Genomic DNA, 26,997 nt, shown 5'->3' with positions numbered 1-26,997 from the left:
ACAGCTTATGTGTCCACTGAGCCCTCGGCTCTCCCACTGCATATCTAAACCCCAAACAAAAATGTAATATATTGCAACTTACCAGTCCTAAGAGGTGGTGGCTGCATTAGTTTTGTTTACTTCAGCCCTTGTTGTCTTTATTTTCACCTGGTAATCCTGCAAATAACATACTTCTTATCCCTGGGTGGCTACACTTGCTCCTCCACTGTATCTATAGAGGGAGCCTTGGTTGTCACCCAGGGTGGACTTCAAACATGTCTGCCTTTGTTCATCTCCATAACCAGGGGAGTAATGAAATTAGCATTTCAGATTCATTTTGAGGTTCAGATACGCTTTAAATGAAGTGTGAGAGAATGGGGAAGGATCATTACTCCTAAAAATGTTCTTATTTCTGTCTGTGCCTTGCTGTCCCATTGATACATTAGGGGTCATGTACTAAAGGCAAATAGGCTGAAAGGGAATTTGCACTGTGCAGGCAAAGTTTCCCCTGAGCTTAATGAATGCGGTGAAGCTCTTCTCACTTCCATCATCTAATCATGTGCAAGAAAAAATCCTGTTTCTTTTTTTTTTTCCTTGCACACGATTTGGGTATTCTTTGTAAATTAAATATGACCAAATTCACTAAGCTGCTGGAAAACTACTGCAACATGAACAGCGTATTTGCCTTATATCAACCCGATAGAAAGTAAGCCAAATAGAGTCACAGACAGAAATAAAAACCTAATGGAAACATTAACTCTTCCCCACACCATTCAAAAACAATGCAGTTGGGCTTTTAAGGTAAATTTTGAGATTTCGGGCAAACATATAATTGTCTTTCCAGTAAGTCATTTTAGTCAGTAAGTAAACCCTTCGTTAATATCCCCTAATGGTTAGATAAGAAGATACATAATGGCTGTTTCTTTACACAACAGAATGACTACATTCCCTAGAACATTTTCACTAAATTGGCGTTGGGCTAACAAATGAGCACACTGACAGAGGAACAAAAAGCAGTGACGCCTAATATTTCTTTGTGGTTTCTAGATGATCCTGGTTATGTAAATATCTGTAATGAGGTTTTCGTGATTCACTGTTTGTCCTTGTATCACAAAAGCTGTGAACAACTTATTCACTCATTGAAGGCTTGTTGTATAATAAAGGTTCTATGGTACAACATTAACTGTATCTCTTTTATTGCTCTCAAACTTTGACTGAAACGTATCAAACCTTGGCTAAAATATATCAGACCTTGGTTGTATTGTGCTTTAACACTTCCACATCTAAGCAATGGTGTACCACTGGCCAAGCTGTACCCATAACTGTACATACAACGATCTCTTTGGTTAGGCCACTGTTGCTATTTTTTATTGCCCTTAGGAAAATTACTGGTAGTGGTCAGTTACATTCAGCTTGGCTTGTTTAGTTGCGTTGAAGACGTTTCGCTACTTTGAATTAGTGTCCGGAATATACCCCAGCATTCACAGCCACACTCACCGTAATCCAGTCACATGGAATGTGTCAAGGCATATGTTGATTGTCCGAGAACATGAAGGGAGGTGTCAAATCCCATCCTGTTCTTTGACAATTCGCCTTGACAAATTATTCTGTTTAGAAATGAAAAATGTATAATTTTGGTGTGATGCTTGTAGAAGGGCATAGGCCCCTTTTATTGTATGTCCTGCCCTTAGGGTGCTGGGAAACCTTCCTGCCAGTCTCTGGCTCAAGACTAAGTAAAAGAAGGGTGTAGTTAGAGTGGGTTGTTGGTATAGGGAAGTGATGCCTAAGGAGAGACCGTGGGAAGAGGCACCTGCTGCGTTACAATGTGAGTCAGGACTGTGAGGGTGCCCCCCTTGTAGATAGAGAACAGTGTACTGATGGAGCACAAGAAATAACAGATACTATTTCTTTGAAAGAAGTGGTCACTGAATTTCTCCCAAAGGAACTGTTGTGAAGATCAGTTGGGAACAGTTATAGATGTTAAAACCTTTTTGTTGGATGCATTGTCTAGCAAGTGCCCTCCATCTGGACATTTTTTCATTTTGGGAAACTCAAGAAGAGATCCTGCAAGTGGGGATGAATGCTCTGGAGGTGTTGGGACTATGGGGAGTGAATTAATCAGGTTCTGCCACACTGGTTAGCCACCTTTTGGTGTCTTTAGAGTACATGCCTTGATTAATCCAGTGTCAGGTTGTGGGTCCCAGGACATGATCTCCCCCCAGTGACTACGTTTAAGGAGAGTCTAATGTTCAGACATCTGGTCTTCAACAACCCTGAACTGAGTTATAGCTGATGCCCTGGGATTTAAGGGTTTAATGCCCAGTGATTATGTAAACCCCTGTTACATGCTGTCATTACATTCTTCATTTTAGTATCCTGTTCAGGGTGTTTTATGAGGCTCCTGGTATAAGAGAACTGCCTAACAAGAATCATTGAGCTCCACTGCGCCAGAAGCAGTTAACAGATATCAGACTTAAATACTGAGCAGTCAGCTCCTCATTTCCAGACTTTTTGAGTTACCTGTGTGCCTGACTGTGGTATGTTCCTGACACCCGTTAGAACTGAAGTAGCTAATTGGGCAAGTGGTGAAAGTCTTCAACATAACGGAATAGGTCCAGCTGAATGTGACCAACTACTAATAGCTACACCATGGCTTGGATAAATGAGAACCTTCACAGGAAATATTGCTTCCAATAGCTTTACCAATTTATAAAGCTGCTCAAGGCAATTTCCCAAATCATTTGCTAGTACTTTTGCTTTTTGGCAAAAAAATCACTAGTGGTTAACCTTACTGTATATCAAGTGCTATTCCTTATGTTCAATGGAGGGACGATACAGTAGGGACTTTCTTCAAGTTGCATATACAGGTGAAACTCGAATAATTAGAATATCGTGCAAAAGTAATTGCAGTAAGTGCTGCAAAAGGTGCCCAAACCAAGTACTGAGTACATATACATGCTTGTACTTTTCAGAGGTCCGATATTGTTCTATGTACAATCCTTGTTTTATTGATTGCATGTAATAATCTACTTTTTTGAGGTTGTGGATTTGGGGTTCTTGGGGTTTTCATGAGCTGTAAGCGATAATCATCACAATTATGACAAATCACGGCTTGAATTATCTTGCTTTGCATGTAATGAGTCTCTCTCATATATTAGTTTCACCTTTTAAGTTGCATTAGTGAAATAAATGAACTTTGCACGATATTCTAATTATTCAAGTTTCACCTGTACATTTTTTGCATCTGTCGTCATCTTTTTTCTCAAATCATCAAGACATCACAGTTTTCTATTTTAAACATTGATAGACTTGAGCAAATTTTTCAAACAAAATATGGCTATGTTTAGTAAAACATAAATCAGTTAAAGTGTATATAAACCCAAACTCTGACGTGCTCTAAATTTGATCCCTTATTGCAAGTATTTTTTGTTATGATTGAAGATGTGTTAATAAATGCCTGTTGATCGTGCTAGTTTCTTCCCTTTCTGTGGGTATGCTGTGAAGTGGTGTCAATGCCAACCTCAGCCTCCTAATGCTGTAGCAGCGTTCTCACCCTCCTGTGTGCTCCCACATTGGGGCTGCAGGATAATGTGTCAATATACAGGGTGCCTACAAGGTCCCATAGTCTGCCTTTGAGACCATGTCTTTGGGCCTGCCACCCTTAAATATTTTACTTAGTCCTGAGACCAACACATTTGTATATACTATACCTGCATATGACTTGAATATTATAAACTAATGGGTTCACTTTACTTTAATTTGATAGAGTATATATATACATGAGTCTGGATTGTTATTAGTTCAAAAAGCTGGGGAACAGATTAGAAAAATAACAAATAAAACTGGAATTGTGCTGGGCCCAGAATTAAAGTTGGGGAGGCATTGCATCACATCCTAGTGCCTCCCTATGACCCTGCCTCTGCTTCAAACCCTTTCTAAACTCTGTCTACCCTTTGTCACTCTCCCTCCCCATTCTCTTGTCAGAGAGGAAGTTTTAAAAAAATGTCCTGCTATTTACTAAAGGCTAAGCAACCCAGAAGAAACTGCCAGTCTGTTTTTTTGCTGCTACACCCCTTTAGACCTATGTGAACACAGGACACCTTCCTGGCAGGAGACTCATTACCTGTGCCTCTGCTAGCAAGGCCTTGTAAACCACAGACCAATCAAAGACAGTTTCTCAATTATTGTGTTAGTCAGGTAGATCTGTAAGTCTGTGTTCAGATTCATGTTAATATTTTCAAAAAATGCTCTTGTTAGAATGATGATAGCTCACAGTGGCTTCCATGTTATGATAAAGTACCATGTGATTTTTTTTTGCATCTTTAAATTAACAGCAATGGCTGTAGGTGTTGATCATCAAGGCAAACACATATTCTCATGTGTCCTCATTTCCATGCCATCAGGGTGTGCCAGACACTGATGCAATCTGTCGCCTCTTTTCACTGTCATTCTCACTAATAAAAAACAGAATCCCCTTGTATGAACTGAGTATAATGCCAGGCAGATTAGTTGTTGACAATAAGTGGAATTTATTATGATAATATAGAAGGGTTTGTATCATGACTGGTTCCATATAAGACAATTTCCCTAAGAAAAATCATTCAAAATTGACCAATCTGTTGGATAATGCCCAAACTGGCAGAATGGCAAACATGGCAGAGCAGGGATGCAGTAAGGGAGGCCCTAGGCTAGGTAGCAACCCTTCCCTTAGACTAATTTTTGGTTTATTGCAGAAGAATGAAGGTTGTATATGGGCGACTGAACATTCACCAGGTCCTGAGCCCCTGTCTAGGTTGCCTTGTGGATGATCTGGCTATGTGACAGATAGCAAAAGGCATGGTGTGTCTATGAGATTCTTTAGGTTAGTGAGTTTAAAATTACAAATAGCCCAGTGCTACCCTCTCTACTATCCATACCAGAGGGCTTTCCTGTCCTGGCCATTTATATTTCACATATAGGGTTATTGTTGCATGATCAACCCTGTTGTGTGATGGTTCCTGTCCATTACTACATTAAAGCTGTCTTAAGATGAACAGAACTTCTGTAGTCCTGGAGAGAGATCTCAAATAGAATTCAGTTCCCGAAATAACAGTCTTTCTGCTACAATCCTAGGAGTAAAATTGGGCTTGTCTGTGAAGGTTCTCCTTGATCCAGGTCATGGTATAATTAGCAGTAGCTAGTCACATTGAACTGGGCTTGTTCTGTAATTGTTGAAGTTGTTTCATAGCTTATCCAATCCACATCTTCAGTTCTGATGAGTGTCAGGAAAACCCCCCAGCATTTATATTCCTACAGGTAGCACAGACACCTTAATCCAATCACCGTGAAAGAGCAGATGTTTTGACAACAATTCATACTGTCAGCCATGGAATTTAAAAGCTTAAAGGAGAACTATGGGGTCAGTGTTTTTCCCCATAGTTCTCCTTAGGGTAACGGGAGGACACAAACTAGCGTCCTCCCGTTACCCTAAGCTCAGTATACCGCGAGCTACAGCTCGCGGTATACTGAGACGCCGCAGCCGGAGCAGATCCCGACGTAGATGACGGGATCCGCCCAGCTGCGTGAGTGACAGCTGGCTCTGCCTATCTAGAGACAGAGCCAGCTGTACCCGCCCCCTCCCCCGTCCGTTTCGCCAGTCAGCGCTGTTAGATCGGAGCGGGGAGAGGGGAATCCAGCCCCTCCCCCTGTCACGGCAGAGAGCCGTGACAGGATCGAGAGGTGAGCGAACCTGGTATGTGTTCGCTCACCTCCCGATCTACTGAGCCGACCTGTGACAGTCTCATTGTCACAGGTCGGCTAGAACTATGAGGTGAGTGGAAATCACTCATCTCATAGTTCTCCTTAACACCTATACAGACTACTTTACACGAATGGGATTATGAAATTAGAACAGGGTGGTTCCACACCTTTCACACCTGGATTGGATTAAGGTGTCCAATCACCTAAATCCATCCACCACCTTAGTATTTATGTCCATGCCCCATAGCAGCCACGTGGGCCAATATGGTGGCACTTCCGCCACTGTCCTCAATAATACAGAACAAGTCCAACAGAATGTGACTAACTACTACTAGCTAATTGGGCTTATGTGAACATGTGTGGGTTGTTTAGCCACAACCAGCTCTGGTTTAAAATGGTGCAAAGTGAATGAGTATGAGCTCTGCTGCGATCCTGGGGGAGCATTGCACAATATGGCACCAGTAGCTTTGGCAAAGATTAAAAACGTAAGACCAAAAAGGGCAACTGTAATACTTTGTTACCAGTTTTTTTTCTTGATTTAATATACATGCAGACTTCTGCAAGTATTATTGTATGAACACAGGGAAATACCTTATCAATAGGGTTGATACCACTGTGTGAAACGTTTATGTACTTATAGGGCTTCACTCCTTCATGACTGTATCAAGCTGTGTTTAACAATGCATGTTAAACACACACACACACACACACACACATATATTTTTTTAACGGTGTTTATTGCTCTCAAATTGCAAAAATCCAGTACAGGGTACAAAGGTTGCATACAAATGTGTTGCATGTTATGTTTAAAAAGTATAAATACAGTATGAAGGTGAACATGTTCTATTATATTTCTTGTTTATACTTCTATTCTTTTTTGCTTACAGTTATGGTTAGCATAACCATACAGATTATTTGTGAGGAGAGACTAAAGGATCTAAAAAGCCCTCACTCGAATTAGTGTATAGCACAAAAAAAGCCTCAGTAAAACAGAAGGTATTTACATGTCTCATTCCATCACATAAACCCGAAAATAAGAGGACTATTTTGTATTTCAGAAGAGTGAGTGGAGCCACTCCAAACAGCCAGAACTGCTGGTGTATAGTCTAATATTATAGAGCTACTGATTTCAGTTGTTTTTAGGCTTTTTGACCATCATCAGTGCAGAGTATGGCAGTCATGGCTCCTATGGAGTAGGGCTTGGGACACAACAACACAGCTTGGCCATCCAACCAGCTTTGAATGAACGATTCATTTGCATTTCTTGTCCTTTAGAGGTTTTCCCGTATTGGTTGGAGTTAAAAGAGAACTATGGGGTAAGTGTTTTCCCATAGTTCTCTTTAGGATCATGGGAGGACATATGCTAACTTCCTCTCGTGACACAAAGCTCAGTATATTGCGGGCTATTGCCTGTGATATACTGAGAGAGCCACAGCCGGGACGGATCCCAACAATATAGTCGAGATCCACCCAGCTGTGTGAGTGACATCTGGCTCTGCCCGCCCCCTCCCTTGTCCGTTCCTCCAGTCAGCACTGGAGGATCAGAGGGGGGGGGGGGGAATCCCTGCAGGGAGTGGTGACTGACAGTGTCCACTCTCTGCAGGGAGATGATCGGAGAGTGAGCGAGCGACGGTATGTGTTCGCTCACTTCCCGATCAATAGAGCCGACCTGTGACAGCTTCTTTGTCACAGGTCGGCTCTAACTATGAGGATGAGTGGAAAGCACTCACCTCATAGTTCTCCTTTAAGCATTTGATCTACGTGTGTTTTTAAAAAAAAATAACTTTTGTTTCTTGCAGTTGCAAATGCAATGAGTGTCCTCATTGAAGAGCTTTCCCCCACTTCCTGCTCAGTCACCTATCAGAGAGAAAGTGAAGGGAACGTCCTAAATTTGGATGCAGATGCCAATAAAAAGTGCATACCTACTCCCTACTGGAGCTAAGAGTTGACCTTTGGCCAACACTTCTGGGCGTGTTGTCTAAGAAGAATCATTCCCTGCATACTGCTTAAGACCTGACTGAGAACACCACATGAGACTGAGAACATTTAACCCTTCCCTCCTCTGTCCAAAAAATATTTTTCCTGTAAACTACCAGGTGTCCTTTGATAGCCTAATTCTACATGCATTGATCTAATCCTGCCTTTAAAGTATACAGTAGCTGTCTACAACATATTTAAAGCAGAGCTAAACCCTAACTGGTTATCAGTTTGTTAAAACATTGCATATCACAACCAATTGCCAGGTGTTTATTTCATAGAATACTATTTTTGCCTTTTTTCATCCTTCTTTGCTTCTCGGTGCTGCGGATTTCTTTCAGCCTCTTTCAGTCATTTCCTGTCTACATGCATGTCCTCCAGAGGCACATCATTGATTTTGACTGGCTTCCTTATGGCAGGCCATGCCTGAGCAAAATGTGTTGGCATGGCCACTTGGGCTTGACAATACAGAAGAATAATTAGACAGGGAAAGAACGTTGTCACCCTGTAACAGGAAGTGTCTAAACAAGGACCCTCATAGCAAGATCACCAGCTAGACTTTTAATGAAAGCTGCAGATTTAAAAAGTTTAAACACAACACAGTTTATATGACATTTTAGTGATTGAGTTTTGATCAGCATTTAAGAAATGGCTGGTTGCTTTTGTCTGCTACCTTAAAGCAATGTTTCTCTTTTTTTAGTAACCCCGGAGGCCATTGGATTTCTGTCAGCAGTGGGCGTCTTCATTGTGCTCCTGGCAATTCTCTTCCTCTTCATAAATAAAAAGCTGTGTTTCGAAAATATCGGTGACCTCCCATGTCTGGACAAACGTGGGCGAAGAAAGCGCCCAAAAGAGAGATCTGGGGTTCTACAAGGACTTGGTAAGTATTGATATCACCATATCTGAAGATTGTTTGTTTTATCGGCGTCAACTCTAAATTCCATAAAACTGTGGGAGAAGACATCAGATGTATTAAAGGCAGAGAGCAGATGTTTATTTTGGCAATTCAACAGAGGTTGCTATAGCAAGTCTTCCACCATATGAACATATTAGGGTAGTAAATCTCACTGCACTCTGATGAATGTCATTCTCTTCTCGGCTATATGTAACTCTTCTCATATTGTCTACTTGTGCTTTTGTGTGTTCTGGTTCTGCAGTATATATGGTGTTTTGTTATTCTTGATACAAAGTTGGTAATTTTTTTCTCTCGTTATGCTGTTGTGGTGATTATTTTATGTTTTGTTTATTTCCCTGGATGTACCTTGAGGCTTCTTTCTAAGTTCTGAGCTCTATACAGAGTTAAGTATTTGGCGTGTTTTCCGCATGCGTAGGCAAATGTACCTTTGCAATGCTGTTGCTGGTGTAACTCCTGTGACAGTTGGCAGTACAGTATAGCAAGTCATTCCACTTTATAGAATGTAGTTCAGCGTATTGCAACGTCAGTTTATCTTGAAGTTCTACAGTAATGTTTTTTGAAAATTTCCATGGAACCCGCAGCACAAGGGTCCTTTTCTACAGCATGCTGGTAGGGGACAGGCTTTTCTACTCGGGCTGTGGCTGCTTTCAGAAGAAAGCAAACTGTAAGACATAGCACACCTTTGTTTTGATGCACCTAGAATGTATTTAGCTGATGTAGACTAAAAGGTCAGTTGAGCTTTGAAGGGTGAAGAGATACATTCTAGAGGCAGAGCCAAGCTGGACTTTGACAGAAACAAATCTGGATTTTTATATAAACTGTAATCTGGATCAATAAAAGCCTTAAAAAAGAGAGATAGCTTTAATCTTTTAAATATAAAAGTGTTGAATACACTCATTATGAAAAAAAAAGAAATAAAGCAATACAGAAACATATAACAATAATTAACCCACTACACACTGATGCCTTTATATATAACTTAACAGAGAACTATAGCCAAACATTTTTGTTGTTTTTACTTTAGTTCTCTTTTGGGTCACAGGAGGAAATGTACTAACGTCCTCTTGTGACCCAAACTCAGCATCAAGTGGGCTACTGCCCGCTATTTGCTGACAGTACAGAGCTGCTCTGCAGCCAGGAAAGATCCTGACAATATTGTTGGGATCCACCTTGCTGTCTGATTGACAGCTGACTTTGCCTCTCTAGAGCCAGCTGTGCCTGCCCCCTCCCCTGTCTGTCCCCCAATGAGCGCTGGAGGAATCAAGACTGGAGGGGGAATCATTGTAGGGAGCGTTAACTGACAGTCGCCGCTCTCTGCATGGAGAAGACTGTGAGCTGACAGATCAACAGTATGTAATCGCTCAGTTCTCGATCTAAAGAGCCAGCGTGTGACAGCTGCAGTGTGACACGCCCGCTCAAACTATTGGGAAGAGTATATTTTACGCTAACAATAGTTCTTCTTTAAATTCTGCAGCCTTCATTCCAGGTATATGACATCAAGGGTAGTTCTTCTTCTTGAGAGTGGTATGGGCATTCCTACGCATGGAATAAGTGGCGCTCATACAGTTCTGGGATGAGGAGTAGGCAGAAGAGGTGGCCGCCTTGGTTAATTCATCAGGATGGGGTACAAAAAGTTCAAAGCTTAGGAAGGGGGGCGGGGGACAATTTGGACATTTTACAATGGTTCCTACCAATCCTTGTCCTTCTTGATCAGAGGTCTGGCAGCGTATGAACACCCTAAATCAGTGTGCTAGGGCACCTTCTAGCATAGCTACTCTTAAGGCAAAACAATTATCTTATATAGATGTAGGAGTGAGTAATTAGAGACCCTGCTCTAATTGTGGAACTTGTTACACGGCTATAATTAACTTAATTATAATTGGAGCTCATTGAAATGATCAGCTAATTACCTGATGTATCTTATTTTACTGCTTTTTGTATTCGAGGAGAAAAACATACGTAATGATCATTTTGTTAAAGGAAACTTTTCCCAGGCGAAAAATGGGAGCTCTCATTGCTGGCTTGTGATTTTGGAAATTCTAGTTGACTGGAAGTCATGCTGATTTACTGGCTGCAATACTTTGAGTAATTGATATCGAACAAATCTGCAGATATGGATTTGTGATTATACTACACTATGATTTTTCCCATATGTATATATCATCCAGGTAAGTGACTCAAAGTATTGAAGCCAGGGGATCAGCATAACAGCAAGTCAAGTAGCATTTGCAAAGGTAAACAATGGCATCCCTTATGTTTTTGCTAGTACAGGCTTTCTTTACGGCTCTATATTACACCCCTTGTGAACACTGTTCTCTCTTGTTCACTCTAAGTTTAAGCTTGCCTGACTCTAGGTCTAAATTATAGCCTAGCTTTGAGATCCCCCCCAGAGACTCCCACAGGCACCCAGTGTGTACTTTTTTAAACTTACCTTCTAGTGATGTCTTCTGCCCTTCACATGACAGCGGGATCCTTTTCTAAACTTTAACAGCAGTGGGAGGTCTTTCAATGATGCGGAGAGCAGAGCCGAAGTGATGACATCACTCTCGCTCTCTGCATTATTACACAGCGAGTGCAGGATGCCATGGCAAAGCCCGTTGATGGGGCGGGTCCATAACTCCCCACATGTTCTGTTTTCCAAGCTAAATGAAGCTAAGCATTATTCAGCCTGGATGACTGATGACATCTTGTTGCAAAAAGGAATTACTGCAAAGGACAGCACCAGATAGGAGGTGAGTATTGCAGCCAAGGCTGCATTTTGTAACTGCTGGGGGAGCTTTAAAAAAAAATTACCCTGAGGTTGAGCTTTAAAGACTTTGTTGCACTTTATGAACTCTGTTCTAAGATTGCTATTTCATATTTTAAAAACTGTTATGTGGAAGAAAGTACCTTTACTATGTATACTATATATATGTTACATTTAAATGAAAAGAGTCGCAGAGTTGTAATGAAAAATATTGCACAGAGTAGCATGCACCACCTAGCTCTATTTTCAGTCACCAACTGTACTGTACCGACTTTATACAACCAACTTGTAGAGCTCTTTGTGGTAGTTTTGTTGGACATTTAAATGACTTGCCAGTCAATATGAACGTATGATCATAATAAAACATGGCAGCAAATATTAAATATCCATGTAATTTTATATTCCGTCAAATAAAGACCTCCTTGTCAGTGCTCGTTTGGCTTCCTTCTTTCCCATCTGTTTGTACTTGTATCTTCTGCACATGTGTTTGTATCTAACAGCTGACTTCAGCGTGACAATTCTTTGTTTCTGTCTGAATCTTAATGTTACTAACATGTATGTCACTTGTATTTAGTTTCTTTCCAAATTCTGGGACTCTTGGTGTCTCTATTGTGTCTTCCTGTCTTGATGTCCTTTGCATCCTTATACCTTACATTCCTCCAGAGACAGTGAGTCTATAAATGTTTTCGAATATGCTCAGAATTGACACTTAGGGGGTGATTTACTAACCTAAACACCAGGTACGTGTGCATTTTTACACAGCAAAACGTATTTATCAACCAAACACGAGCAACGTGTCACATTTTCACGCCGTTATGGCGTGTTTTTATGTATTTACGTACGTGCGCGTCATGTAGCATGCGCCATAGGCTACACGACGCTCTAATAGCGGCATGCAAGTCTCTAAAAGCATATTTCCACTAATGCCATATATATAAAAAATCATGCACATGATGCATATATAAAGCTGCTTCACAGTTTAGACAAAAATGGTGAGCATTTACATTCCTGCATTCATCAATGCAAGCAACACAACGTCACCTTGTAATTCATGCAGGGCTTTGCACAACACACCTGCTGGGTGTGTACACACTACAAAGGTGTCTAGATTCCACCAATAGATCATGCTGGGAGGGAACACACTACAGAGGTGTATACTTGTTCGTGGCATGTTTCTAAGGTTAGTAAATCAACCCCTTAACCTTAGCCAGATACATATGTCAAATACATACTACCTTTTGGGAAAGCCCCAGGTCAGAATGACCAGTAGATCCAGATATACAGGCAGCTAAATGTAGATCACAACTTTTCTTGTAAAATGTGAACTTCAGCCTGATTCTTGTTGTCCATCTCAATAAAGCTTTAGGGATGTTCAGATACCAGAGCCGATAGTTGGCATTTTCTCGAGAACTACCAGGGTTGCAGCTGGGACCGGGCTCTGGCACTCCACCACGTTCCTGAAATCATTAGTCTGTATTGTTTTAGAAAAACTGTCACATGACACTAAACAAAAATGTATCAGTACTTGTATCTGTGCGGAAAAAATGGTATTGGTGCATCCCTCATATATATTTATATAAAACAAATCATACATTATAACAGGAATGCACAAATCCCAGGATCTATGTGTGCTCCTTAAAAATAACAGCTGCTTCCTAAATTCTAATTTTTCTCTAGTCTAGTCCTGGAGCTGGAAAAGTATCTGTACGTGTACTTGTACTTGTACCGAGTACGGTACTTAGTATGTGAACATCCCTACCCAGCTTTAGTGAGCTAATTAAAACTATCAGCTAAATGCATTCCAGGTACATCAAAACAAAAAGTGGAACCGCAGTCAGAGAAAAGTCAGTCCTCTGCCAGCATGCTGTAGATGTGTTCCCTTTATGGAAACAATAGTCTTTCTGAAGAGGTCGAAAAATATCCAATCAGCAAAGCTTAGCTCTGACCTCTGCAGAGGTACTACTGCCTCCACACACAGCACAAGGGTCCTTTTCTATAGCATGCTGGTAGGGGACAGGCTTTTCTACTCGGGCTGTGGCTGCTTTCAGAAGAAAGCAAACTGTAAGACATAGCACACCTTTGTTTTGATGCACCTAGAATGTATTTAGCTGATGTAGACTAAAAGGTCAGTTGAGCTTTGAAGGGTGAAGAGATACATTCTAGAGGCAGAGCCAAGCTGGACTTTTACAGAAACAAATCTCGATTTGTATATAAACTGTAATCTGGATTAACCAATAATTTTGTCCTGCAGTTTTTACTGAAAGTAAACTCTACCTTTTGCATTTTTCCATGTTATGCTTAGTTTCAACTGCCAAAATTTGTAACAGATTTACTTTAAAGTATTTATAGAACTGAGTTGACTGAGACTAGAGCCCAGTGGCTTCTGAAAGACCATTGACACTTACCATGTCTATGGGCTGTTGTTAGGTTGAAAGAATGTAAGATTATATTCAAATGTAGAGCACCATAGTTTTTTCTCTATACTCTGTATTAAATTACTCATGCACATTATCGCTTTTTAATTTTTTTTGTACTAGTCCAGTGCCGGTTTAAGCAACCTTGGTACTCTACTTTGCTGAAACTACAAATCATATAATGTTTCTGCCTCTGGGAGTCATGCCTGTGGCTGCCAGTCATGCAATGCCTAATGGGACTCGCAGTTCCACAACAGCTGGAGTGCCGAGGTTGCCTACCCCTGATCCAGCGTAATTGTGTCCTTTATCATGAGACGAAAAGAAGCTTAATTTCCATAATGCTTGTTCTGTAGCTCACAAACTTTCGGCACGCCTGCAAAATTGAAAGCCTGGTGAGTTCTCGATGAGCCAATTCTGGTCATGGTGATAGATATGGCCAGCCAGAATTTCTTCCAGCCGGTCTCATCCTGGATTTCTCGCATGTGTGAAGCTGTTCATCTTACTGGTGGACCCGTATCCAGTTCTCAAACAAGTTTAAATAATTCGGAGTCAAGAGTGAATAGCCGCCAAGGCTCCGCGCATAATGGTGATTATGAGCAGAACCTGGATGACTTACTAGAAGATGAAGAGTTGGATGGAAATCCACCACTTGTTGTTCATACTTCGGATGCAGAGTCATGGACAACTACTGATGACGAGGAGGAAACCTCTAGCTTGGCCCAGAAGAGTCAAGTAAGTGTACAGGTAACAGAAGCAAGGAATGGCACACCACACCGTCCTGAAAAAGAGCAGCCTGCAGGAAGAAACCGTGAGGGCAGCAGTCTTCTAGAAACGCTCTCATCAATTCCAGAAGATAATGAGGAATATGTAAATACCCAAATAACCACTCTTATAAGGGATCTTGAAACAACATCTTTTAGCTCTTTAGGAACATTTAATGGCAAGAATCCTGCAGGTATGGTAATTGTTCTTGTTCTCCTTCAACTTTGTTTTCTATGTCTAATACGTGGGTTTTTCTACTGTATAAAATTGATGTTCTGGATAATGTAGTCGTATCGCAAAAAAGGCAATTTTTCCAAATAATTATCTCTAAAATGTTTGTTTGCTGCAGATTCAAAGCACATTGTGACACCTTGGTGTACCTAAGTATGCTTGTTTTTAATGTTGGTTTTAAAATGGCATCCACTAGGAAACCTACTGTATAGAAAGAGGCAACACATTTTTTATAGTTATGTTTTATTAAGCTGATTTAATGACTTGGTGGTTTCTGAGTTAAACATGTTGTATGTATTATGTATTCTGTATCAGAGTTAATCGTTTTGTTTGTTTTCTTTCCCTCGTAAAAAAAACCTTGGAAGATTTGAATGTAACCAAGAAGTTAACACTACATGGCCAAATGAATGTGGCTACCCAGTCATCACACCTATATGAGCTTGTTGGACATCCCATTCCAAAATCATGACCATTAATATGAAGTTGCTCCCCCCTTTTTTATCTGTAAAAAAATAAGTCAAGGCAACTGGACATCCGATCAGCTTTCTCAATTCAGAATGACTTGTACAAAAATTCTCTAGGAATAAATATGGTGAATGTTGCTTTCCACTAACAGATTATGTCACCATATTTATTCCCAGAGAATATTTGTACAAGTCATTCTGAATTGAGAAAGCTGGTCGGATGTTCAGTGAAATGTCTTCAAGACAAATACAGCAAGTCCAGTTGCCTTGAATAATTTTTTTACAGATATACCATGACCTGGATGAATGAGAGCCTTCACAGACATCCCCCCTCTTTTGTTTTAGAACAGTCTCCACTTTCTGGGAAGGCTTTCCAGAAGATTTTGGTGTGTATGTGGGAATTTGTGCCCATTGAGCCAAAATAGCAGTTGTTAGGGCAGGCACTGATGTTGAACGAGAAGACCTGGCTCCCATTTGGTGTTACATTTTGGCACAATGGCTTACTCTTTACACTTCTGCTTTGCAACACTGGGGCCATTGGTTTGAATCCTAGCCAAGACACTATCTGCTTGGAGTTTCCTCTGGGTACTCCGGTTTCCCCCTACCTCCAAAGACATACTGGTAGGTTAATTGGCTCCTGCCTAAATTGGCCCTAGTATATGTATGCATTATTAAATAGGAATCTTAGATTGTAAACTCCTTGAGCTCAGGGACTGATGCGAATGTACATTATGTTAAGCTCTATATAAATTGTGGTATGCAATGGTAAATTGTTACTGGCAGATATATAAAAAATCAAAAGGTGCTCAACAGGGTTGAGATTAGAGCTCTGTGTAGAGCACTCGGGGTTCTCCTCTTTAAACCAAGTCAATATGGAGCTGGCTTTGTTCACAGGTTCACTGGAATAAGAAATTACCTTGCGCAAACTGATGCCACAAGCTTGGACGTGCACAATTTTCTAAATGTCTCTGTATGCTGTAGCATTGACAGTGCATTTCACTGGAAACACCTGAACTCAATAATTCAGGATCAACAAGTATTTTTGCTGAAAATGTTCCTAGCCTGAAAAAAAGAAAACACGATGCAGCCACCACATCTATGGACTATTAAACTGCAATCTTTAACATTTTTGTTCTAGGGTTTAGATATCCTTCAAGGGATAGGTGAATGGGAAACCCTTACTGCTGTAATTGTTAGTGGAACTTTAGGCAACATCTGGATTAGCTGGAGTAAACCAACATGGCATCTGTATATATATCCGTTGGAAATTAATATTTTCTTTTCTCTCTATCTCTAATTCCCAATCTCTTCCCAACATAAACCAGCTGCACCAACCACTCGCATCGTAGGCCAGGAGATGGACCCCTGGATCCCCTGGTGTCTGCTGCATGAATGAAGAGCACACCCCCCTCTCCAGCCATGCCGCATGCATTGCAATCCAGGTATTTCCTTCCCTGCCATCGCCTTCCCTCCTGCAAAACCAAAAAAAAGAGCAGTTGATATCAAAGGGAAGTGGTCCACACTGGTTAATGGTTAAGCAGTGCACAAACAAGGATTAAAACATGACCATCAAACAAGTATTTATGCATTTTATTTAGACTGCCACCTTTATAGCAGGAATATATGTAAAATCTTAATTGTTTTCTTCTTCCATCCCATGAGTTTTTTGGCAGTCTTTATGTTTCATGTTTTTTTTTGGGTGTGTTTTTTAAGCCCAAATGCATTACAGTCTGATTGTGAAATCTCTATACAGCCTGCTTCAGATTAAATGTACCTATTGGTACATTTGGGGTTGTGTGACCATCCCCATGTATGTGTTTATGCAAGCCCCCATATACACACACACACAACCATGTATAGTTGTTGACTTTTATGGGAGGGTATATGTACCACCTGTGGCTCCCTGGCAAAGGGAAAATTGCCAGAATTTTAGTTTTATTGCCACAGGTGGCTGTGTGCATGAGCCCCTACCTTTTTGCAAATGCCCAAAACCAGTCACAAGCAGTCTTCACATTCAGGGTTAACAGCCCTTTCCATTTTCCTACTATCACCATGACTCTGAACTTAGATTGTCTAACATTAGTTGCAGTTATTTAATAAAATAAAGGCCTACATTCTTCATGTATGGTTTTATTTGCTTTGCTTTAGAGCATCAATACCTGTTTCCTGTAGATTATTAGAACATTATGTCTAAGTACGTTTTCTCTATCACTGGCCTCCTTTTTTATATTTACAATGTCAGATTGTAAGATAAATTGCCTCAAAAGGAAAGTTAAGCCAAATGCTTTTTGTTTCCATGGTGACCGTCCCAAACACTCATTGCTGGCTAGGTTGCCAAGGGTGATGTAACAGGTAAAATGGACCCTCCATTTAATTTGCGCTCATTATACAGTACAACTGGAGCTTTCAAACGCTAGCCTTTTAATGCTTTTTTAAAATTTTTATTTTTTACGCTAATTGATCTAAAATGTTGGATAAAGCCAAGACTTTTAAGTTTCACTTAAGCCCACGAAAATTAGAAAAAAAACTTCCGTAGTGACGTTAAAGATAAATGACTGTTGATCAAAATGCTTTCCTTTTACTGTGACATGACATGTAGTACATAGCCTTTGCCAGTAATAGCTGTTTTAAAGTAGAAATGCAAAGTAAAGTAGGGTTATAACTGGGTATGCACCAATACCAGTTTTTCGGTATCGACGACAAGTACCGACGCTTTGCTTTCAGTACTCTCCGATACCAAGTACCGATACTGGCATGGAGCAGGCTTCCCGGGTAATCAGAAAGCCTTACAACAGGTAATTACCCGCCACCCGGCTTCCTGATTGGCCAGGGAGGTGGCTCCATGTTGATTCGCTGGAAAGCCGGCTTCCCGGGCCAATCAGCATCGAACCAGTTGTTCGGCCAATCAAGAAGCCAGGAGGTGGTTCATTACTCGCCGTCCCGCTTACTGATCGCACGGCAAGCTGGCTCCACATTCCCCTATGGCACTGCCGGTCAGAGGAAACCTTCCTCTGACCGGAAGTTCCGGTATTGGGGAAGGTATCAGTGCAATACTGAGTATCGGCACCGATACAAGTATCGGTATCGGTGCATCCCTTGTTATAACCCCTGTCACCTATTTTTGCCATCTGTGTCCTATTGGGGGGTATTTCGCTTCACTTTCTGTCAGATAACTGCAACAAGAATTGAGAGGAAATCCCTCCACATTTAGAGAAATCCCTGGTGGTCATCAGAACTAGTGTCCCCATTGGAAGATTTCACATCTATTCCTGTTCAGATGACAACCCAAAAGTTGGGATTTTCCTCCACTTTCACTTTCAGTGATAACAATCACCAGGACAAATATAGAGGGTGAATATCCCTAACGCGGACACAGACAGCAATAAAAACCTGACAGGTGTTCTAATTCCTTTCTACTCTAACCAAATCTAAAAAAAAAGTTTTGGCTTCAGTTGCACTTTAATAATTGTGTATTTTACAAAGACTATTCTGGTCTGTCACAAACTGTAGAGAATTTCTGTAGAACAGCCTCTGACCACTTCTACTAGTAAGTCTTCAGTCATTGACAGTCTTCTGTTGAATTACAAATATTTGATATTGACATCAGGGGCCGAGCTTGAGGCCCCCCTATACCTTGTAAGTTGATAACCATATCTCAAAGAAAGGAAGTGGGGGAAACTCCCCATCAGAGACACAGACAAAAATGAAAACTTAAAACAAGCTGGGATCCTGCTAGGTTTTCGTAAGAAGGTTTAGAAAAAAAATGTGCCCTAGTTAGACCGATATGCTTTTTCCTGTCCCCTCTGCCACCTGTCCCAGTGAAGTAAGGGGCAGTTTCCACAACAGGTCCATAACCAGCAATAAACCCCTTCCAGGGTTTTTATTCTATCTCTTCCCCACTTTATAAAAAAAAAAAAAAGAGGCTTATGTGGCAATTTTATATGTGCATTAAAAAATATAGTCCCAAGATCCCATGCAGCTGCACACTGATGATGTCCTTCGGTAAAATCAACTTACTGAACTCCAACCATGCCCTGCAGGTCCCACCTCTGGTTCACCACACCGCAATGCATTTCACCTTATGTGCTTAATTGTAGAGCTCTACGAATAAGCCCTGTAGGGTGAAACGCATTCAATCGGTGTGACCTGTGCATCATGGTTGGACTTCAATAATGTTGATTTGGATCTTGGGACTTTGTACACTTGGAGCGTGGGCGTGCTCTTTCGGTGGGCACCCGATGCCTCTCTGTGCTTTAAGGGACTGGATGCTGGGAGAGAATGGTGGTTCTCATAGTTTAGTGTTGCAAAATAAAGATAAACTTGACAATGGACATATGCTTATTTCACAAAGCAACATTATTTAATTATTTAAATTGTTTTACAATATCAGTTCCTTCACTAGCAAATAATGTATTCTTTATACCGTTACTTGTATAATTAGTGATCAAAGCTGCAACCTTTTATACTCCTCTTGTGGAGTTTTCCTGATTCTTTTTCCTTGGTGAGTAGAGCAGCACTTCAATATAACTTGGATTGACCGAAAGGTCAACCTGCTCTATACATTTCGCTAAAGTGCCCTTTTTTGTATTCAAGAACATAAAATGCCACTTCTGTATAGGCCTGTGTCGTAAGTGTTTTCCTCAATGTTCATTTTTTCATGAGATAAGAGGCTTTGGAAGTCCTCCAAGTCTTAAAAAAAACACACAGTGTCAGCAACGGGAGTAGCATCTGAACAAAGTTAATTTAGACACATCACTATTTTGCTGCCTCTTTTCAGAGCTGAGATGGTATGCGGTATGACTATACTGTTCTGTATTACTATATTAGCAAATGTGTGTTCCTTTGTTCTATAGTAGAAATAATAAATAATTGTGTGCAAAAATGTGTATAGATATTAAAATGGTTTGCATTGGTGCAATATATAAATGTAAACAAAAGTAGAACATATACCAGTTGATCAAAGCTGTGTGATTTCTATGCAGAAAAATGGGAATGATAAATTAAATAGTGGAAGTAATGGTGAATATGATGTAACAGTGTGATACAATTAACAATATAATGCGGTTCTATGATAATAAATGCATATAATAAATACCAGCAAGGGGAAGGGAGATTGCAGATGCTCCACAGTATGAGGGGAGCCATGGGTGTTCAATGTATAGGGGAATCATGGATGATCATCAGCTTAGGCGGGAAGATGTCACAGGTAATAATCACCTTGGGGGAGAGGGATGGGGGGTGTTTGGCGTACTTGGGAATGAGTATTCACAGGTTAGTATCAGTGGGCAGCAGAGTGACTTAGTGGTTAGCACTTCTGTCTTGCAGGACCATATCTGCAAGTACTTTGCATAATTTCCCTGTGCTTACATGGGTTTCCACCCACACTCCAAAGACATGTTGTGTGTAGTGTGTGTATGCATGTGAGATAGGGACATTAGGTTGTAAGCTCCTTGAAGGGAAGGGATTGATATAAATGGTATGTAAAATGTAGCATACATTGATGGCACTATTTAAATACCTGTAACAATAATAAGAAAGGGGGATATAAGAGATTGCTATATTAAAAAGTGCTGTCACATTGCCATGTTAGAGACTGCTGTCTGTGGGACTGCCTTGTGGACGAGAGACTGACATGGTAATGACTAAAACATCTTACCTGTTGCCATGTAAGAGAGCATGCACTGTTAAAGCAAGAGTGCTTATCATTCTACAGCCATCCTACAGTCCTTCGTAGTTCCTTGTTGCTTAAAAGATAGCGATACCATAGATGCTATTTCTGACTTATATTGGACAGTGCAGGTTCCTGTGCAATCATAATGATCCTGGCTTTACTATATTCAGCCAGTCAATAACCCATACAAAGCATGTGTATATTAGCCAAAAGGTAAGGATGTCATCTGGAAAGGGTAAAAGAAGGGTTAGGAATAGGATGAAATATCTGAATTATGTGTTTTTCAAAGATATAAAAGGCTGGAATTGTCTGCATGCCTAATGGCAGTCTGTGTATAGCTGACTAAACCAGATGGTATGGACAAAACAGGACAGGAGCGCAACTACCAAAAAGGACGTAGATAGGTTTGTAAAGTACAGATTGTTAATGGATCTTTGTGTGTGAAAAATACGTAACACTGTTAGTAGTAGACAAAGGGACTTACGGTTCGAGGCTCCCCCGTGGTCTGTGTGGCGCCCTCCTTTGAGAGGTCCAGGGTCGCAAGAGTGTCCCCGGTGGTTCGACGGGCTGATCAGTTGGGGGTGCGCATCCGTATGGCCGCCCACGAACTGGGCTGGCCGGGCCGAGCCGCGTCGGTCAAAAACGGAAAGAATGGGGAGGAGCTACACGCGGCTAGGGCACGCCGTGCGTCGTTTGTCAGTATCGGTAGCGGTGTAGGTGGTCGGGTGTCTCCAGTGGCTACGCGTTTTGAGGAATCCCTCTTTTTCAAGCCTCAAAGATACTGGAGATCACAGGAGATTTGACTATTTTTAAATGAAACGGGGGAGGAGTGTGGTTTCGTTGAGCCCGGTGATAGGCCGCCGCTCACATGAGGGGGGAGTGGATTGGCAGTCTGGGTCCGCCTTGAGTGCGAACTGTCAGTGCTCGAGCTGCTGTGCATATATGACCTTTGATGACACTTCATTTTTAATTGGGGCTAACGTTTGATTGGAGGGGATCTGATCTATATATCGTATATACCGCCAGATCATCACTATTTAATACAATATTTAATAAAATATTTATGTGTGTGTTTAAAAAATGTGTGTGGGAAACTTTAATTAGGCTCATAGAAAGGGGCGATATTGAACACAGTGTCCCGAGACACTTCACCAAGAACCATTTCAAAAGAATCCGGGACCTCAGGGTATTTGCCATTGAGCAGGTACCCACACATTTATCACCATCCGAAAGATTTCATCGCCTGTGCCACAGAGAGACTTTCTGGATCTACAAATTGAATACCCTACTCCTGTTACCCTGTTGGCATGTCTCGTAATGTCCTGCAGTTGGTTCAAAGTCACCCCTTTATTTTAGACTTTTCAACGAATAAGAGGCAGTCTCCAATACACACCTACAGGGCGTTATTAAGATTTAGATATTTTTTAGAATGTTCGTTTTGGTATGAGTTTTACAACAATACCATTTTGCATATGCATTATGTGCGTATGTTTTTTACACATATATATTTATGTTCATTTGCACGTATATGCACACACATATATATATATATATATGTACATATATATATATGTGTGTGTGTATATATATGTATATATGTACCACCTACACCGCTACCGATACTGACAAACGACGCACGGCGTGCCCTAGCCGCGTGTAGCTCCTCCCCATTCTTTCTGTTTTTGACCGACGTGGCTCGGCCTGGCCAGCCGAGTTCGTGTGCGGCCATACGGATGCGCACCCCCAACTGATCAGCCCGTCGAACCACCGGGGACACTCTTGCGACCCTGGACCTCTCAAAGGAGGGCGCCACACAGACCACCGGGGAGCCTCGAACCGTAAGTCCCTTTGTCTACTACTAACAGTGTTACGTATTTTTCACACACAAAGATCCATTAACAATCTGTACTTTACAAACCTATCTACGTCCTTTTTGGTAGTTGCGCTCCTGTCCTGTTTTGTCCATATCTGCAATTTTGAATAGACAGGGTCCTCTCCCTGTATTGAGGAGCTTCTGCACACCCTTACACAATAGCCACCTAATTGTATTGTGCCCACAGGAGTGCGCTTTATCCTTTTTTGTATTTTCCTGTGTTTAAACCAGATGGTACTTTCTCTGCTAGACGAAAGGGAGAGTCAGCAAGCTGTGTAATCTGATGTCTTTTGCCCTTCTGGTGTTGATCAAAATGCTTTCCTTTTACTGTGACATGACATGTAGTACATAGCCTTTGCCAGTAATAGCTGTTTTAAAGTAGAAATGCAAAGTAAAGTAGGGTTATAACTGGGTATGCACCAATACTGCACCATTTTACTGCACAGAAAATAAGCAGGAGCAAGCATAAGATCACTCCTGGAACTCTTAGAGTTCTAAATACATTTTCAGTTTTGGCAAATGGGGTGATTTAGAAAATGTCAAAATTTGCATCAAAACTAGGCGATAAAATATTTCAAAAGGGATCAGTTACTTAAAAGTGTTTGTTGTGTAAAATTGTGCATACCTTTTGCAACCTGAAAATACAGCACTGCAAAGTTCCTCTAGCGATTTCCTCCCCTCACTACTGCCTGTCTAGTGTTGAAGGATGCCTTATTAAAGATTGACGTCAGTGGTGATAACACTTAATTTTAACAGTGTTTCTGTAACATTTTTTTGCAGTTTTATGGAATGAAACATTTAGAGGAACTTCACTGAAATGGATCCTTTTGGCAACAATGCAAGGCGTATTTGAAGGATACTTCCATCCTTTGCCCAAAATATAATAAATACTTTTTAGGAGGTAGTCTTTTAAAGGATAATTGTAATTTTAGTACATGCATCCTTTAAATGTTAACCTTCCTCTCTCAAAACACCACCCAAGGGTTTTTCCATGGGGAGGGTATGTATTTTCCAGGGGCTGCACAGCAAAGATCTCCATTGAACATGGGAAGTTGCTGCAGCAGGGGGTGGAAACATTTGAAGAATAACTATAATAATGGAAGTAGTTCTCTTATAAAGAAGCATAATGTACTGTAATCCTTAAAAATGGACCATTCATACAAAACAGTATTTCAGTTTTTGGTAGAAGAGAGCTGGTTAAATCAATCTTTGGCTTTATCTTTACAAAAACTGCACAGGTGAGACCTCTGTATTAGAGTTTATTTCTACCTACCTATTACAGCTCATACATGGAAATTGACCTTCTCTTGTGGAAATTTGCATCTATTTAATATTACATAGAATAGAGCAGGATAGGTAAGACTCCATGGCAGGGTTAAAAACACAAGAGTCTGGAAACAAATTCTTCATACAGGAACCTCAAGCAGAAATAAGCCAAAAGATAATGTTTCAGATCACAGTGTGAGGATTAGGCTTTTTAAATGGCTCTCTGAGGATGCTTTTATAGCTTGCATGAACAGGAAGGAAGTGTATTGTATTATTACCAGAGAATGGTCAAAAAGGGCTCTGCAGTTTATGGTATCCAAATCATTGTTTCCCATAATACACAGCTGGCCAGTACCTGGCAGAATAGGGGTTCATTGGGTGCGGTATATAGTAGTTGCCTTGTTGTCTTCCATGATATATAGCCAGGGCTGGATTCCCCACAAGGCCACCGAGGCCATGGCCTCAATGTAATCAGGGAGTAGAGGGGTGGCACAGCTTGTCAGTCTATTAAATAGATTCCACCAAATGTCCATCACCACCGCTGTGATTAATGATCTCAACGCCGCAGGTACAGCACTGTAAGCGAGAGGGGCTTCCACCTGACAGTGCCTCCCCTCCACTCCCCGCTCCAATGCTGCACGGAAACATCACCATCCCCCACATGCAGCGTTAACAACCAGTCACCGCGGAGGTGATAGAGATTCAATGGGATCCACCCAACAGACCAACAGGCTGTCAGTAAGCAAGTAGCTGCCTATCAAGTTAAATCAATGTGTATCACCTGCAGCTTAGCAGCAATTAAAGGCCTCAACGCCACATGCAAAAGATGCCGATACCTCCATGGAGCACCAAAGCAAGGAGCAGAGGGGCAGCACTTCCGGACAAAAGCCTACCCCACTGAAAGCGCCACACCTGCTGTGGCAAGATCCCCAACCACCACAGGTTTGGTGGGAATGTGGGCGCATTGAAGAACCTAGCCTTGGGGCAGCAGAGAGAGTAGATCCGGCCCTGTATATAGCTGGCTGTACCTGGGAGAATAGACAATCATGGAGTGGGGTATACATTAGTTGGACAACCAAAGACTGCAGAACCCATGGCCTAGTTTGTGTTTTTGGTCCAACAGGAACATCTAGACCATATATTTTATCTCTCCTAGTGAACAGTTATGGGGATGATGACGAACTAACCACATCTTCAGACAGTGATGAAGAGGTGTATAAGCAATTTAAAATTTCAGTGTCCCGTTCCCAGAGCTTTCGCTCCACCGTATCTGAAAAGGCAACACAGGCCGGCTCTGAGAGCAAGCAAAAGTTCAACCGCTTGCTATCAAACCATGAGGAGCTGAGCACAGAGGCTTCCGAATGTGAAGGTATCACTAATAGAAAGTAATGCTTTGAATCTGCAGCACTCTCACATTTACAGAGCATGAATTTAATGAAAATTTTTTTATTACATGTAATTGCACTTTTTTCATTGATTAAACCATTTTTTTAAACATTATTTACCTTGGTTTTCATGTTTGCTAAACAATTATGTTAATTGCATTTGCATGAACATGTTACTTTGTTACAGTTGTATTAGATTATTTTAAGTAACTGCTTGTTTATCTTTTCACAATTTTTTTTGGCGATATAAAGCACTGCAGAAGAATTTCGGATTTGCTTATTAGGATAAGAGCTAAATGTCTTTGCTTTTATTCTTTTGATTCGTATTCATCCTTTTGGTTTTTCTACCTAAACTCGGCCCCTAGTTTGATAGACCATAGTTGAGCAGACCATGTCCACTTTTGGTAAACTGTTTTCTGGCTATGGAACCCGAGGCAGCATTTTTTATATGAAATCTATCTATGCTATACCTGCACCCATAGATAAAAATGGTAAAGTAAAGCACATCATGCATATGATGCAGTGGGACTATCCCAGCACTGCAAGGGTTGAGTGCTCATTTTAGTCTAGGTGCAGAAATAACAAAGTTTTACTCTCCCAATTCTCTGGGCCCGGTGGCTGTTAGAGCTCTCCCACCAGCCTGTCTCCTCCTTTACTCCAGCAATGGTATTTACCTTGGCTTCCTCATGTCCTATACATGAATAGACTTGTAGAAGAGGAAGATCACCAGCACTGCAGTAGTAGCATTAATCCTTGTTGCCCTGATGAAGGGACCCTACGTGGCCCTGAAACGTTGGCTATATCATGTTTGTGACATTTCACTTCAATAAATGAGCACAAGGATTAATGCTACTACTGGAGTGATGGTGATCTTCATCTTGTACAAGTTTGATACACACATCTGTGACTATCACTGGGAGCACCATGGTTGTTCAGGTCAAATCGCTGTAAGGATTACACAATTTCTGTATTCTATACATGTATAGGACATGATAACTTACAGGACCTTAGACCGCCAGAGTGGAGGTGGGGAGAGGTTGGAAGGACCAGTCTAGCATCCAGCCGAAGATCGGGTGAGGATATTTTTGTTATTTTAGCACCTAGACCAAAATAAGCCATTAACCCGTGGAGTGTGGGGGTGGCCCCACTGCAAGGGTTAAGAAACCTTTTTCCCAGAGTTCTTCTTTAAGGAGAAAGTGAGGCTATTGACATTGTCACCACTGATAACCCTCCTTAGCCATGCCTATCAGGGACATGTAGTTTTAACAGAGGCTTGCACCTCATAGATAAATGATTTTACACTGAAAACCAGTTAAAAAACAATTGCTCTTAAAAATTAAACAAAAGGGTCTGCCGTGCCAGTGGATGATTATTATTCCTACTGCAAAAAAAAAAAAAACGTGAATTTTTAGAGGGACCCATGCAGGTCAGATGGGTGCTTTGCTGTAGGCCTTTGGTGACAAATCCAGCTGATTGCTGAAAGTAGATGATGTCAAAAGCAGCATGGGGAGATAGATGGACACAAATCGATTTTTAATTCATCTTGGAGTACAGTGGAAATTGAAAACGTTACC

At 41.2% G+C, this 26,997-nt stretch overlaps 1 protein-coding gene across 1 annotated transcript in view; it reads left to right on the top strand.

The window, feature by feature from the left end:
• The window catches only part of SYT16 (synaptotagmin 16), a 62,365-nt gene that overhangs the window by 22,859 nt on the left and 12,509 nt on the right, over positions 1-26,997 (top strand). Inside the window, exons 2-3 of the mRNA XM_018562330.1 lie at positions 8,396-8,575; positions 25,195-25,407. Of these exons, the coding sequence (XP_018417832.1) occupies positions 8,396-8,575; positions 25,195-25,407 (393 nt within the window). The remainder of the gene's footprint in view (positions 1-8,395; positions 8,576-25,194; positions 25,408-26,997) is intronic.

The sequence above is a fragment of the Nanorana parkeri genome, unplaced genomic scaffold, assembly GCF_000935625.1.
Source record: "Nanorana parkeri isolate BGI_ZX_2015 unplaced genomic scaffold, ASM93562v1 scaffold20, whole genome shotgun sequence".
Taxonomy (NCBI): Eukaryota; Metazoa; Chordata; class Amphibia; order Anura; family Dicroglossidae; genus Nanorana; species Nanorana parkeri.
This window is presented reverse-complemented; position numbering and strand designations above follow the sequence as displayed.